This window comes from Athene noctua, chromosome 11 (genome assembly GCF_965140245.1).
Source record: "Athene noctua chromosome 11, bAthNoc1.hap1.1, whole genome shotgun sequence".
Taxonomy (NCBI): domain Eukaryota; kingdom Metazoa; phylum Chordata; class Aves; order Strigiformes; family Strigidae; genus Athene; species Athene noctua.
The window spans coordinates 10361903-10374096 of record NC_134047.1 but is presented as its reverse complement, the minus strand read 5'-3'; the positions used below and the strand labels follow the sequence as shown (position 1 = coordinate 10374096).

The 12194-nt window shown below is 46.6% G+C and overlaps 1 protein-coding gene across 6 annotated transcripts in view; it reads right to left on the bottom strand.

Annotated features, from left to right (window-relative positions):
* Positions 1-739: 739 nt before the first annotated feature.
* Positions 740-12194, bottom strand: part of PAK3 (p21 (RAC1) activated kinase 3) — a 275108-nt gene continuing 263653 nt past the window's right edge. For all 6 annotated transcript variants that reach the window (XM_074915573.1, XM_074915572.1, XM_074915574.1 and 3 more), the window contains one exon: positions 740-10987. In XM_074915573.1, coding sequence (XP_074771674.1) covers positions 10898-10987 — 90 coding nt within the window. In that variant the 3' untranslated portion in view covers positions 740-10897. The remainder of the gene's footprint in view (positions 10988-12194) is intronic.

The following is a 12194-nucleotide window of genomic DNA, read 5'->3' as shown; positions in this document are numbered from 1 at the left end:
CAGGTGACCATGTAGGACACGTGAAGGGCCGGAGAGGCCTCAGCAGAGCTCGGGAGGGCCGGTAGCGGGTGGCTGGGCTGGTGGCAGGTCACCGCACCCCGGGGCTGGAGACCCCCGCATGCCCCCCAGCCCGCGCTGGTGGCAAATACCAGTGAGACCCCTGGGGGGCGCGGCCGTGAGGCTGCACAGCAGCTACCGCTGGGCTCGGCCCAGGCAGGCGAGCCCAGGTTGCCCACAAACAGCAGTGCCCAGCTTTTGAGCAGGTGGCCAGGTGATTTTTTTTCCCAGCTTAGCGTGAGCAGCGGTACAGGAGCTGACATGACTAGTGTTCTGTGAGCAGTTTGAAGGATGGCTAATCGCCATCTGTGCAGCTCGCCGTGCTCATCAGGAGGGGGTGTCGTTCTTTATGGAACAATGGAGACACAACACACTGGAAGAGTCACGGCAGTGATTTGTGCGAAGTGGGGAGCTGCAGAGGCAGGCTGGAGGCTTTTGCAGAGTTGAGACACACGGAGCTCCAGCAGCAGAGGGTTAAGAGGGGCTGGTGGCAGGTGAAGCCCTGTCTCATGACATCACATGCTCGTAACACAGGGCAACGCTACAAGCAGACGGAGCCATACAGATGAAATCTTTCTGACTCTGCAGGTGATGGAGGCTGGTCTGTCTTCAGCCAGCCCTGACACTTTCGTCACACAGCACCAGCAAATCCTACAGGGAAAGCTGCAGTCACGCAATCCACTGGTATTTATAACTTTTATTTGCAATACTTTAGGTCCAAGTTTCAAACTGCAATATTTTTACACTCAAGACACAGTCATGCACAATCCATATTTCAATTTTCTATTGCTTCAACCACAATTTAAAATAACTTAATATTGGAAACAAAACCCAAAATCTTAAAAAAAAAAAGGATGCTGAGGTCAGTAAGATGGATCCATGCCATCAGCACATTTACAAAGTAAATAACTTAGTTCTCTTTTTAAAAAGATCAGTTACCTCTTAATCCAAAGTTACAGAAGATTTTTCACTACACATTTGTTTTTATCTTTTTCTTTTTTCTGTTTTTTTCTTTTTTTTAAATTTTTTTAAACAGATAACACGTCCTAAAAAAGGAATGTACAGCAAAATGAGATACATTTCTGATAAACGATGAAAATGTAGGCTCCTCCTCTGTTTACTTTTGTCTGGATACCCTGAAGAAAAAAAATCTAGCAGACACCAGCATAGATGTAAACTGGTTGCTTCAGACCAAACTGGAGTTTAGCGTTGGCTACATGCTGATCCAGTCAAGAGTTGCAGAATCCTTGTGCTAATCTTCCCGAACCGTGTGTCTGTACACATGGCCTCTGCAGTGCTGTCACATCACCAGTGCACCACAAAAACTCCCAGCTGTTCCCCCCCTGAATCTGGGCTCTGCCCAAGAAGGGGGCATTCCCTTCACAGGGGCTACAGTGTGTGCAGGCCTTTGCTGCTAGTTCCCATCTAGAGCAGCTCCCTTCTGCTTGCTTACCTGCTGAGGCAGATACCGGCAGCTGATGAGAGTTGCACCTGAAGAGCTGAGAGATTTTTTTTCCCCTGTTGCTGTGCTACAGACCAATTTAGCAGCATTGCTTAACATTAATATAAACCGTGTGACAAAAAGCAATTTGCTTTGTGCACCTGAAGCTCAAAGGTCAAAAAATCTTCTAAGAATTGCATGCTTCGTGTTTGCTATGCTGACCCACTTCTGCCCTGGATAGCTTTGCATGATGGAGAATAAGAACCGACTCAGCTGAGGGATGCGTCCAGCCCCCCCATACCCAGGGCTCCATCAGCACCCACCTATTAAGCAACCAGTTCTGCTGTCACTGAAGCCAACCACCAAATTCTCACTGACATCAGTGGGAGTAGCAGCAGTGCCTGTATCTGATCCCCAAGTCTATGGCTGGGCTGGACAAATGACACACACAACATACAGAAGCAAAAGGACCTGACTTTAAAAACAACCACCTGCCACTATTCCCTCATGTTTGCAAGTGTCACACCAGCCTGAGGCATCTGGGAGCCCTGAGTGCAAGCATGGACTTCAGATGACAGGCCCTGGGCTCTTGGAGGTTATGCACAAAATGGAGGTGATAACTCCCTCTCCAGACCAAGCTTATATTCAAAATGTTGCTGTAAACAGGCAGTTGAAAAGGCAGAGAAATAAGGATCTCAAGCACTTTATCTGAACCAGTTACAGTCTTGATTAGCAGTCACCAAGCACAGGAAGAACCAAGGCCACAGAAAGAAGGACAAAAATCAATCAAGCATAGAGAATGGAAAGAGCAAGGTCTGTGAGAGCTAACAAGCTGCTTGATTTCTCTCTTTAGGAAAATCCCTGTTTCAAGCCCCTGGAAGGAGTGAGGGACAGAGAGGAGGTGACACACAAGCAATACCCATGTTCTCCGTTCACGCACTTCCTCTCTCAGTGTTATAGAAGAAATCTAATTTAACTGTATTCTTCTCTCTTCTCTCTGAATACTCTTGTTTAGCGTTAGCAGCTTAGCACTAGCAGCTAACGTAGTTGAAGCCTTAGGCCACAAGAGCTGACCGAGAGTAAACTTTTTGATAAAACTAATGCTGCTAACACAGAACTAGCTGAATCTGGCAAAAAGAATCATATAGGTTGGAAAAGACCTTTCAGATCGAGTCCAACCATTAACACTGCCAAGTCCCACTAAACCATGTCCCTAAGTGCTACGTCTACATATTTCTTTGAAATACTTCCAGGGATGGTGACTCAACCACTTCTTTGGGCAGCCTTTTGGTGAAGAAATTTTCCCTAATACCCAATCTAAACCTCCCCTGGCAAACTTGAGGCCGTTTCCTCTTGTCCTATTGCTTGTTACCTGGGAGAAGAGACTGACCCCCACCTTGTTACAGCCTCATTCCAGGTAGTTGTAGAGAGCTTAAGGGTTCCCCTCACCCTCCTTTTCTCCAGGCTAAACACCCCCAGTTCCCTCAGCTGCTCCTCACGGGACTTGTGTCTAGACCCTTCACCAGCTTTGTTGCCCTTCTCTGGACATCCTGCAGCACCTCAGTGTCTTCTCTGTAGTGAGGGGCCCAAAACTGAACCCAGGAATCGAGGGGCGGCCTCACCAGCACCAAGTACAGGGGTCAGATCCCTTCCCTGTCCCTGTTGGCCACGCTATTGCTGACACAAGCCAGGATGCCATTGGCCTTCTTGGCCACCTGGGCACACTGTTGGCTCCTGTTCAGCTGGTTCTTGATCACCACCCCCAGGTCCTTTTCCACCAGATACAAGTGGAATGAAGAAGGTAAGAACCAAGGAGACAATTCCAAGAGAATGAATTAACTTCAGAAGATGACCAGCCCTGCGACAGTGAAAACCAGTCAGAAATCAAGAGACCACCAACCAGAATTAAGTGATTGGACTTGGGGATTGGGTGACGGGTGGCACAGGTATAATTGAGAGGCATGAATTGGGGTACAGGTCCCTCTCTGGAGGCACCCAGCTCGAGCTGTCACCTGAGAACTAATAACAGAGGAACTGGAAACCTTCACTCGAACCTTAATCAGCGGGATCCTAAGGTCGGATCCTGTTATGGTGGCTGGTGTGTGTAAACCTGCAACACCAAAGCATTGTGATTCCAAGGTGTGCTTGCACGTGCCCAACAGCTGTTCTGACTCGTGTTCATGACTGCCAAGTCAGGCCCCTGCGCCCAACCGCAGTCCTTTTGGCTTTGGGCATAAGCTGGGCAACACTGCGAGCAAGCCTTGCAGAAACCAGAGCGTGATCCCCAAGCAGCTGTCAATGTGGTACCACTCTATTAGAGCAGGAAGCACCTGACAGACAGATGCTGATGTGCAGTCTGCTGGGAAACTGTCCAGTGCAAAGCCACTGTGCTCACAGGTTATTAAAACAATTAGCAGTTTTCCATATTATCAAATTTAACTAATGATATTGCCCCCAGTTTCCTCAGTAAAGGTCAGATTCTAGCAGAATGCACGTGCTTGCTTGGGAGAATTGCTGAGAAGCTTGAACAAAATTTGGAGGTTCATAACCACATGGCAGTCCAGAGGGCACCCATGAAGAGCACATAAGCATCCCTCCTTCTCTTTCCTGTAATACCATTTTTTCTTTTGAGATGGCTCATGACCAGAGGTGCACACAGCCACTGGTAGGTAGGCTCAGGCCAGTGACAGTTTATACTCATGGCATGCCCAGGATTACGGCAGTAGCCTCTAAACTGCATCCAAAGAGAGGATGTATAAACAAGATTCTGCAAGCTTCAGCTAGAAAAATAAATTACCCTGTCAGGTCAAGGACAAGACACAAGCAAAGAGAAGATTCAAAGATCCCTGAATTGCAAATCACACTCCAAGAAACCCTGGTTTCTGTTTAAACACAAAGGTTGTCCTTTGCCTGCTTCCTGAAAACTGGGGGCTAAAATTAAAGATATTTACCTGGTCAGGGGTGAGGAGGAAGAAAAAACCCAAAGAAAAGTTGAACGCTTGTATTTATGGGTCTTCATCAGCTTGCGCCATCACCCATAATTAAGTTGTTGCACATCTGCACGTGAACAGTCCACGAGGAAAGTGCGTGGATCACTAACTTGGTAACACTTAGCAAGGTGAAGCTGGGATTAGTGTGCGTGCTATGGATTTCAAGCAAAGAAACACTGGCTCCTGTCTTTAATGGTAGGTGTGAGAGAGCGCTCTCTGGCTCTTTGCTCACTGGATTTGCTCAGGACTGGACTAATACATAAATGTGTTTTACATGCTCGGTGTGAGGAATATTCAGCAGCCACACCAATGACTATATACTGGAAAGAACTGCCAGACAATAAGGTATGGTGGCATTTCCTACAACTAGAGGACAGGAGACAGGTACTTACTTCCCTTCTTGTGGTGACTGGAATGCACTTCATTTTTGGTGGCAGGACATGGAGGGAGACTGACCAAAAGACCTGCCGAGGTGTAGCCACTGGTCTCCAAGAAACTCAGCACAAGCAGCTAAAAAAAATACTTGAGTTCATTTGTGTGTAGTGTGAGTCGGCCAACCAGTAGCCAAAGATAGAGAATAAACACACACATATTTACAAAAGTGCTGGACACAAGAAGTGAGAATGCAACCCCGGACGGAGTTTGTGATCAAACCCCAAGAGCACTTTAAGATTCACCCCTGTGCAGGCTCCCAGGAGTGCATGCAAGAGCTGTATGGCATTTTACATAGGTATGGTTATTTTTTTTTTTTTCATTTTTTTTTCTTTTTTCTTAAATAAATAAACTTTTCTGTGCTTCTTAAACTTCCCTGACTTTACTGCTGTCATGCTTCTGTCCCAAAACACATTAAAACCACAGCCTTCTATCAGGTCGTTCTCACACATCTTCATTGCGGGGATGGGAATCATAGTCAAGCTCTGGATAGGTATTTTTTACTGTTTAATGATTTTAAAAATGAAAACAGCCAATTTTTTAAAAGTCTTGGAATGAAAGTGTTTGAAATCTACCTACCTATGTATTTTGCAACAGAAATGGCCTATTTCTAATACTTCCAAAAATATGTAACTAATTGCTTAATCTGAGGATAGCAGTCAAAAAACCCGAGATGGTTCCAGAGATTTTGTAGTATTCATCTCTTTCCTTTCTGCAAGCTCAACACTATTGTCAGTCGCAACATACTATGTGAGCTGTAAATAATGTACAGGACTTGCCCCTCTCAGGACTGTTGTTTTTGTTTTAATATATTAATATGCCTCTTCCACATTTCCTATCAGAGTTGGGAGGATATAAACTCAGCTGCCATCTTTCAGTATCTAGTGACTAAGAATTTAGTGCCAGAGACTGTCTCAAGCACAGAGCCAGAGGGATGCTAGAGGTGTGTTTCCCTGCATGTCAAACAGTCTCTGCTGGGCAATTACAGTCCATGTTGAAAACAGCCACTGGCACAGATTATTTCTGTTGAATCCTGTCTGCCTCCCAGGAGCTTTTTTTAGAAGAAAGATCTCTAGATTTGCTGACGCAAAGAAAAATAAATATAGCATTTAATAAAATAAAAAGTAAGGCCTCTTATTACAGCAGTTGTCTTTAAAAAGCCAGTGCTAACAATATTCTGTATGCTCGGGCATACACTGATTTTTATTTTTTTTTTTTTAAAGCTACCATTTCATTTTCCTATTTTTCATATCGGTTATCTTCTGGAAAGTTGTGGTGGTGCTTTTTTTTTTTTTTTTTTTAAAAGTGGAGATGCTGAAATACTTACAGGTAAAGAAAATAAATAGGAAAAACCCCAATCAAATAGTGTAGTCTGTTAACAAGGATTTATATTGTATGTCCAGCAAACATGTACCATTAAAAAGTGCTTTCCTTTTAAAGGACGGTGTCTGTTCTTTGTGGGTAGGAAAAAATAAAAGCTATGCTAGAAACAGAAACTGTCACTTGTTTCTTCATTTCTTACATGGAATACAAACATGTTTCATTCAGGTGAATGCTTTAGGAATTGAGGGCAGCCCATCTACTCTCTTTCTCACGAAAGTCTCTCCCACAGATAGCTAGCTTGAGCTGACAGAGAAAAATGGGACCTCACAAAAGAAACAGCAACAGCAGTCACCAGATTAAATTCTAGTTGGGCTTTGGTCCTCCTAATTTTCTCCCTGTATAACCTCATGACCATCCTTGTATTCCTCCTGAGTTGCCTGCCCCTTCCTCTAAAGGTCATAAACTCTTTTTTTTCCTGAGTTCCAGCCAAAGCTCTCTGTTCAGCCAGGCCGTTCTTCCCCTCTGGCTCATCTTCCATGGGGATGGCCTGCTCACCCCGCCTTTAAGATTTCCTTTGTAAATAATGTCCAGCCTTCCTGGACTCCTTTGCCTTCCCAGGGACTCTAGCAACCAGGCTCCTAAACAGGCCAAAGTCTGCCCTCTGGAAGTCCCAGGTGGCAGTTCTGCTGACCCCTCTCCTTACTTCTACAAGAATTGAAAACTCTTATCATTTTGTGATTGTTGTGCCCAAGACAGCCTCCAACCATCACATCACCCACAAGTCCTTCTCTGTTCACAAACAACAAGTCCAATGGGGCACCCTCCCTAGATAGTTTCCTGACACAGCCCGTGAGGGAGCCATCTTCCACACACTCCAGGAACCTCCTGGACTGTTTCCTTGCTGCTGTATTTTATTTTCAGCAGACGTGTGGTAAGACACAAGATCAAGGGCTAGTGACTGTGAGACTTCTCCCAGCTGCTTACAGAGTATTTCATCTGCCTCTTCATCCTGACTGGGTGGTCTGTAACAGACTCCCACCATGATACCTGCTTTGTTGGCCTTTCCCCTGATTCTTACCCATGAACAACCCTATTATTACCATTATTAAGCTCTAGACAGTCAAAACACTCCCTAACATACAGAGCTGCCCCACTGCCTCTCCCTCCTTGCCTGCCCCTTCTGAAGAGTTTATAGCCAACCACTGCAGCACTCCAGTTGCATGAGCCTTCCCACCACGTTTCTGTGATAGCAACCATATCATAGTTCTCCTGCTGCACAATGGCTTCCAGCTCCTCCTGTTTGTTGCCCAAGCTGCGTGTATTGGCATAAATGCACTTCAATTGTGCTATTACCCTGCCACCTTTTGGGGGGGAGAAGCCCTGATTCCTATGTGACCATTCTGAGGCACTTCTGAGAAGATCAATAACCCTCGCATCTCTACTGTTGCACGGCCCTCCATCCCCTACCTCCACTGACAGGGTAGACTGAAGAACCTTGCTAGCACACTATCCCTCAAACACTGGCATGCTGCCCCCATGCTTATCTCTAGCAAGCCTGGTTTTATCCTTTTCTCCCTTCAAATCTGGTTTAAAGCTCTTTCAGTGAGCCCTGCTAACTCCTGCGCAAAGATCCTGTCCCCCATTTGAGACAGGTGTACCCCGTCTGTCCCCAGCAGGCCTGGTGTCATGTAAACCAACCCATGATCAAAAACCCCAAAATTCTGCTGGTGACACTAGGCTCAGAGCCAGATATTGATCTGACAGTTCTTCCTGTTTCTCCCCGCATCATTCTGTGCAACTGGAAGGACAGAGTGGAACACTGCTTGTGCTCCTGATCCCTTAGCCATTCATCCCAAGGCTTTGAAGTCTCTTGATTGCCCTGGGACTTCTTGATGCAACTTCATCGCTGCCTACCTGAAAATCAATAATGGATAATAATCCGAGGGCTGTACCAGGGTAGGAAGTCTTCTCTTCCCATCTTTAACCTGGGCCAGAGGTTGGCAGCAGACTTCCCTAAGAAGTGGGTCCGGTTGGCATATTGGGCCTTCTGTTCCCCTCAGAAGAGTTTCCTATGACAACGACCCACCTTTTTTCTTTATGGGAGCTGTTTTGATGCAGGGCGTAGGCCGACCTATCCTCGGCGACACCTCCAAGCTAGAAGAACCTTTGTCCTTGTGACTGCTCAGTTCCACTTGCAGAGCCTCATACCTATTATACAAGGGCACCAGGGCAGGAGGGGCGGTCACGGAGGAGACGTGTCTGCTGCGCCAGGAGGAACTTGTTGCCATTGCTCCCTGTCCCTTAAGTCACCGTGTTCAGCCAGGCGGAGAGCGGACAGGGAATCCTCTGTGTTGTGCGTCCTATCTGCCTGTCAGGCCTGTCTTGGGGAAGGTGGGGTGTGATTCCTGTAGTCTCTTGCTGATATGATGTGCTGTTTGCCCGCCCTGGTCGCTCACGCTCCCCGTGGGTTTGTTTATAAGCAGGTAGGGCTTGGCCGTTGTTGCTCCTGGCCCCAGTCTCCTCAGCTGCTGTGGTGCGAGTTGTGGGCTCCTGGCAGCTCCCCTTGAGGTTCCCCCGGTTCAGGAAACCAGAGCTGCTCACCTCAGCATGTTATCTGGGCATCTGAAAATCAGACCCGTTGTGCTCCCCAGGAAATCAGGAAAGGTTAATTCATACTTAGCTGCGGTAACTCAGAGCACTATCTCTGTCTGCTGCCTCAGCCAGACACGGGGATGGCCAGAGTGAGCGAGGGTAGTTAGCTGGCAGTATTAATGACAGTTGCAACACAAAGACTGTAACTAAGTAAGAAGCCAAAGCCAAACAAGCTAATGGCCTAATTCAAGAATAGCCCAAGCATCCTTCATTCCTACTGACAAAACATGAAGGTGATTAGTACCTTAAAGGCTAATTAGCCCTTTGCAGGACCAGGCCTAAACATGAAGATCTACAGCAGAAAGCTGTTTTACTCTTTTTTTTTTTTTTTTTTCTTTGCTCACTGGGTGGGTGTTGCTTCAGTTGCTGTTTTGAAGGTCTTTGATTAGTTGTACTACTAAATACAACAAATACACCATGCAAATGCTTTTTCTGAGTGTAGCCACATTGTGTCTTTCTTTCAGAAATGAATAAATAAACCACAAATTGCATACTTAAAACTCTTCTGCTCCCTTACAGACGAGTTGACTAGTCAAGCACAATACTCAGTCACATCCAGGATTCCCTCCCACCCCGCAACTCAGAGCTGCATTCAGCAGTGCTTGCTGTACGCTGGACAGCAGAAAGCAGGCTGGCTTGATGCCTCTAAACATTTCTGCAATCCACTCTGCATTTCACACATTTGCTCTTGCTCAGTGCAGAATTCAGGTTTTAACGTGCTTTCTGCCAGAGCTGTCTGCTGCACTGGCTCATGCATATCTGAAGTGCGGAAGTCATCACTCGCTCGTGTCGGGCTCAGTTTCCATGGCAGACGTGGTGTGCCTGAAGGACACTTGCCTGCACACAAGCCTAGGGAGCTGCCCGGCTCCCTCCCCCTCTGCCAAGACCGGCACAGACGCTACTGACCTTTCCCAGGAGCTACAAGATGACCAGGAGAGTAGGCATCCTCCGAAGGGACAACAACACTCTACTCTGTTTTGCCCTTCTCTACTGCACAGACTCAGGATGGCTAATCCCACCAGTCCATGCATTTCACAGCATGGCTACGATTGACCTCGGGAGCAGCCCAGTGCCAGTCTGGCTCTGATACGGGATGGTTAGTCCGGTCCCAGGAAGAGGCAAGCACCCAGTGCCGGTCTGCGCCTTCTCCCAGCCTGGGTCTGTGGATGCTGAGGCTGCTCTGTGCTCTGCAAGGGGTCTGCTGAGGCTCCGCACCAGGCAAGGCTGGGCCCACTCTCACCTCACATTTCTCTTACAGCTTTGCATCAGACAAACCCTTTCTGAGCACACTGACTGAACTTTCTGCTTTTTCATTTTAGTAAGACTCTCATCCAGGCAAACAGATTACAATTAGCTATACAAACCAAATTGTCAAGAACTGAAACACTATATATTCACAGTTGAAAGCCTGTATCTGAACAGGATGTTTTATCTGCCCACTCTCGATTCGTTTTTGGTTGGAAATGCAATTTCACTTTCTTCCTCATCTAGAAGTACCATGACTGGGCAAATACCAGCGAGTAGGCTGTATTCAAAAGGCAGTGCAGTCTAGAGCTTATGAATAACAGAGACCCTTCTCCAATTCCAAACCATACAAAAAAGAACCATAAAAGGGACTTTCCATCTTTAAGAAACAACTGACAATTTAAAAGTGAATGTACAGCTTATTCACAAGGTGAGAAGGAAGGGAATCTTCCATTTGAATTTGCTTTACCTTGGAAATGGTTGAGGCAGCAAAGCGTTTTCGGTCATTACCTCTGTCTTAAGCCCTGTTTCATCTTAAAAATAAATTAAGGAGCCAGAAAGCAGGAAGAAGAAAAATGATAATTTTTTACTCCTTGAGGGACTGGGTTGTTCTCCCTCCTACCACCATGACTGTGACTGTTGGTTTGTTCATCCATCCATCCATCCATCCGTCCTGCAGCACAAGAGTTGAGGTTTCACAGAGTTTTTGTTCTCAGTCCTGCTCTGAGCTGGCATGGGAGAAAGCCGGCCTGAAGCGCTAGCGGCTGCTGTTCTTAATCGCTTCCTTTGCTGCAATGATCAGAGGAGTCAGGCTGGAGAGAGGCTTGGCTAATTTTAAAAATGGATGCTGCCCAAAGGAAGAAAAGAAATGCACCATTACTTTCCAAACTCAGGCTCAAGCAACATTCCTCTGGTTACCAGGAATACACAGAAATAGGACTGATAGGACCATCTGCACCTCCATCTTCATTCCCAGTGCCTTGCTGTCCCATAATCCTATTAATCATTTCTCAAGGTGTCTTCAGCTTGCTGGGATTTTTGCCTTGCTCTGGGAATGCTGCTTGCTGTCACAAGGTCTTGTTCCTTTCAGGAAAGTTAAAATACTTAGGTTCCTGTTTTCTAAAGACATGGGCTATTTTACTTGTCAGAAAAGATGAGGGGCATAAGCTACTCCCCAGGGAACTCCAATACTTCTAGGAAATGTTTATCCTACTAGTATTTCGGCCCATGTCTTTCTTGTTCTGAAGGCCACTGAGGTACAGGTTTCCAGCACCAAGACAAAAGCAGGGAGAGAAGTGACAGGGTGCTGATGGACTCACCTCTGGGCTGCAGTGAGAGCAGTGTCTACCACCCCATCCCCTGCCCCTCCCGTGCTGGCTGGCACCTTGACAGCAGGGACAGCCAAGTGTCACATGCTGCAACTCCCTATCTGCCACAAAACCTGGGAGCAAACCTGTAGAACTTCTCATCCATGTAACTGTAGCAGGCAGTAAATGGAGCCGTGACAAGTCCCACTCAGCTGTCCCTGTTTCGGTGGCAGAAACATCTAAAAGCAGGGCTCAGTGGCAGAACCCTCTAAGAGTGAGGTGGGATGGACAAGCTCTGATGCTCACAGTGCCAAATCTCTGACCATTTGGCTGTGACTGATTTCACTGGGTTCCTTCCAGGTCATATCTCTGTATACAGTAGTCACCAACACCGTTTCAAGCCTCTGTACCTGGTATCATTCCATTTCAGTTATTTTGCCACCGTGCAAAACTGAATATACTACCAAAATACAAAACAGGCCCACGAAAACTATCAGAGGGCTGGAATACCCCTGCAGTGAGGACAGGCTGAGAGAGTTGGGGTTGTTCAGCCTGGAGAACAGAAGGCTCCACAGAGACCTTACTGCAGCCTCTCAGTACTTGAAGGGGGCTTTGAAGAAAGGTGGGGACAGACTTTTTAGTAGGGCTTGTTATAATAGGAGACGGGCTGGTGGTTTTAAACTAGAAGCATGTAGATTCAGACTAGATCTAAGGAAGAAATTTTTTATGATAAGGGTGGTGAAACAA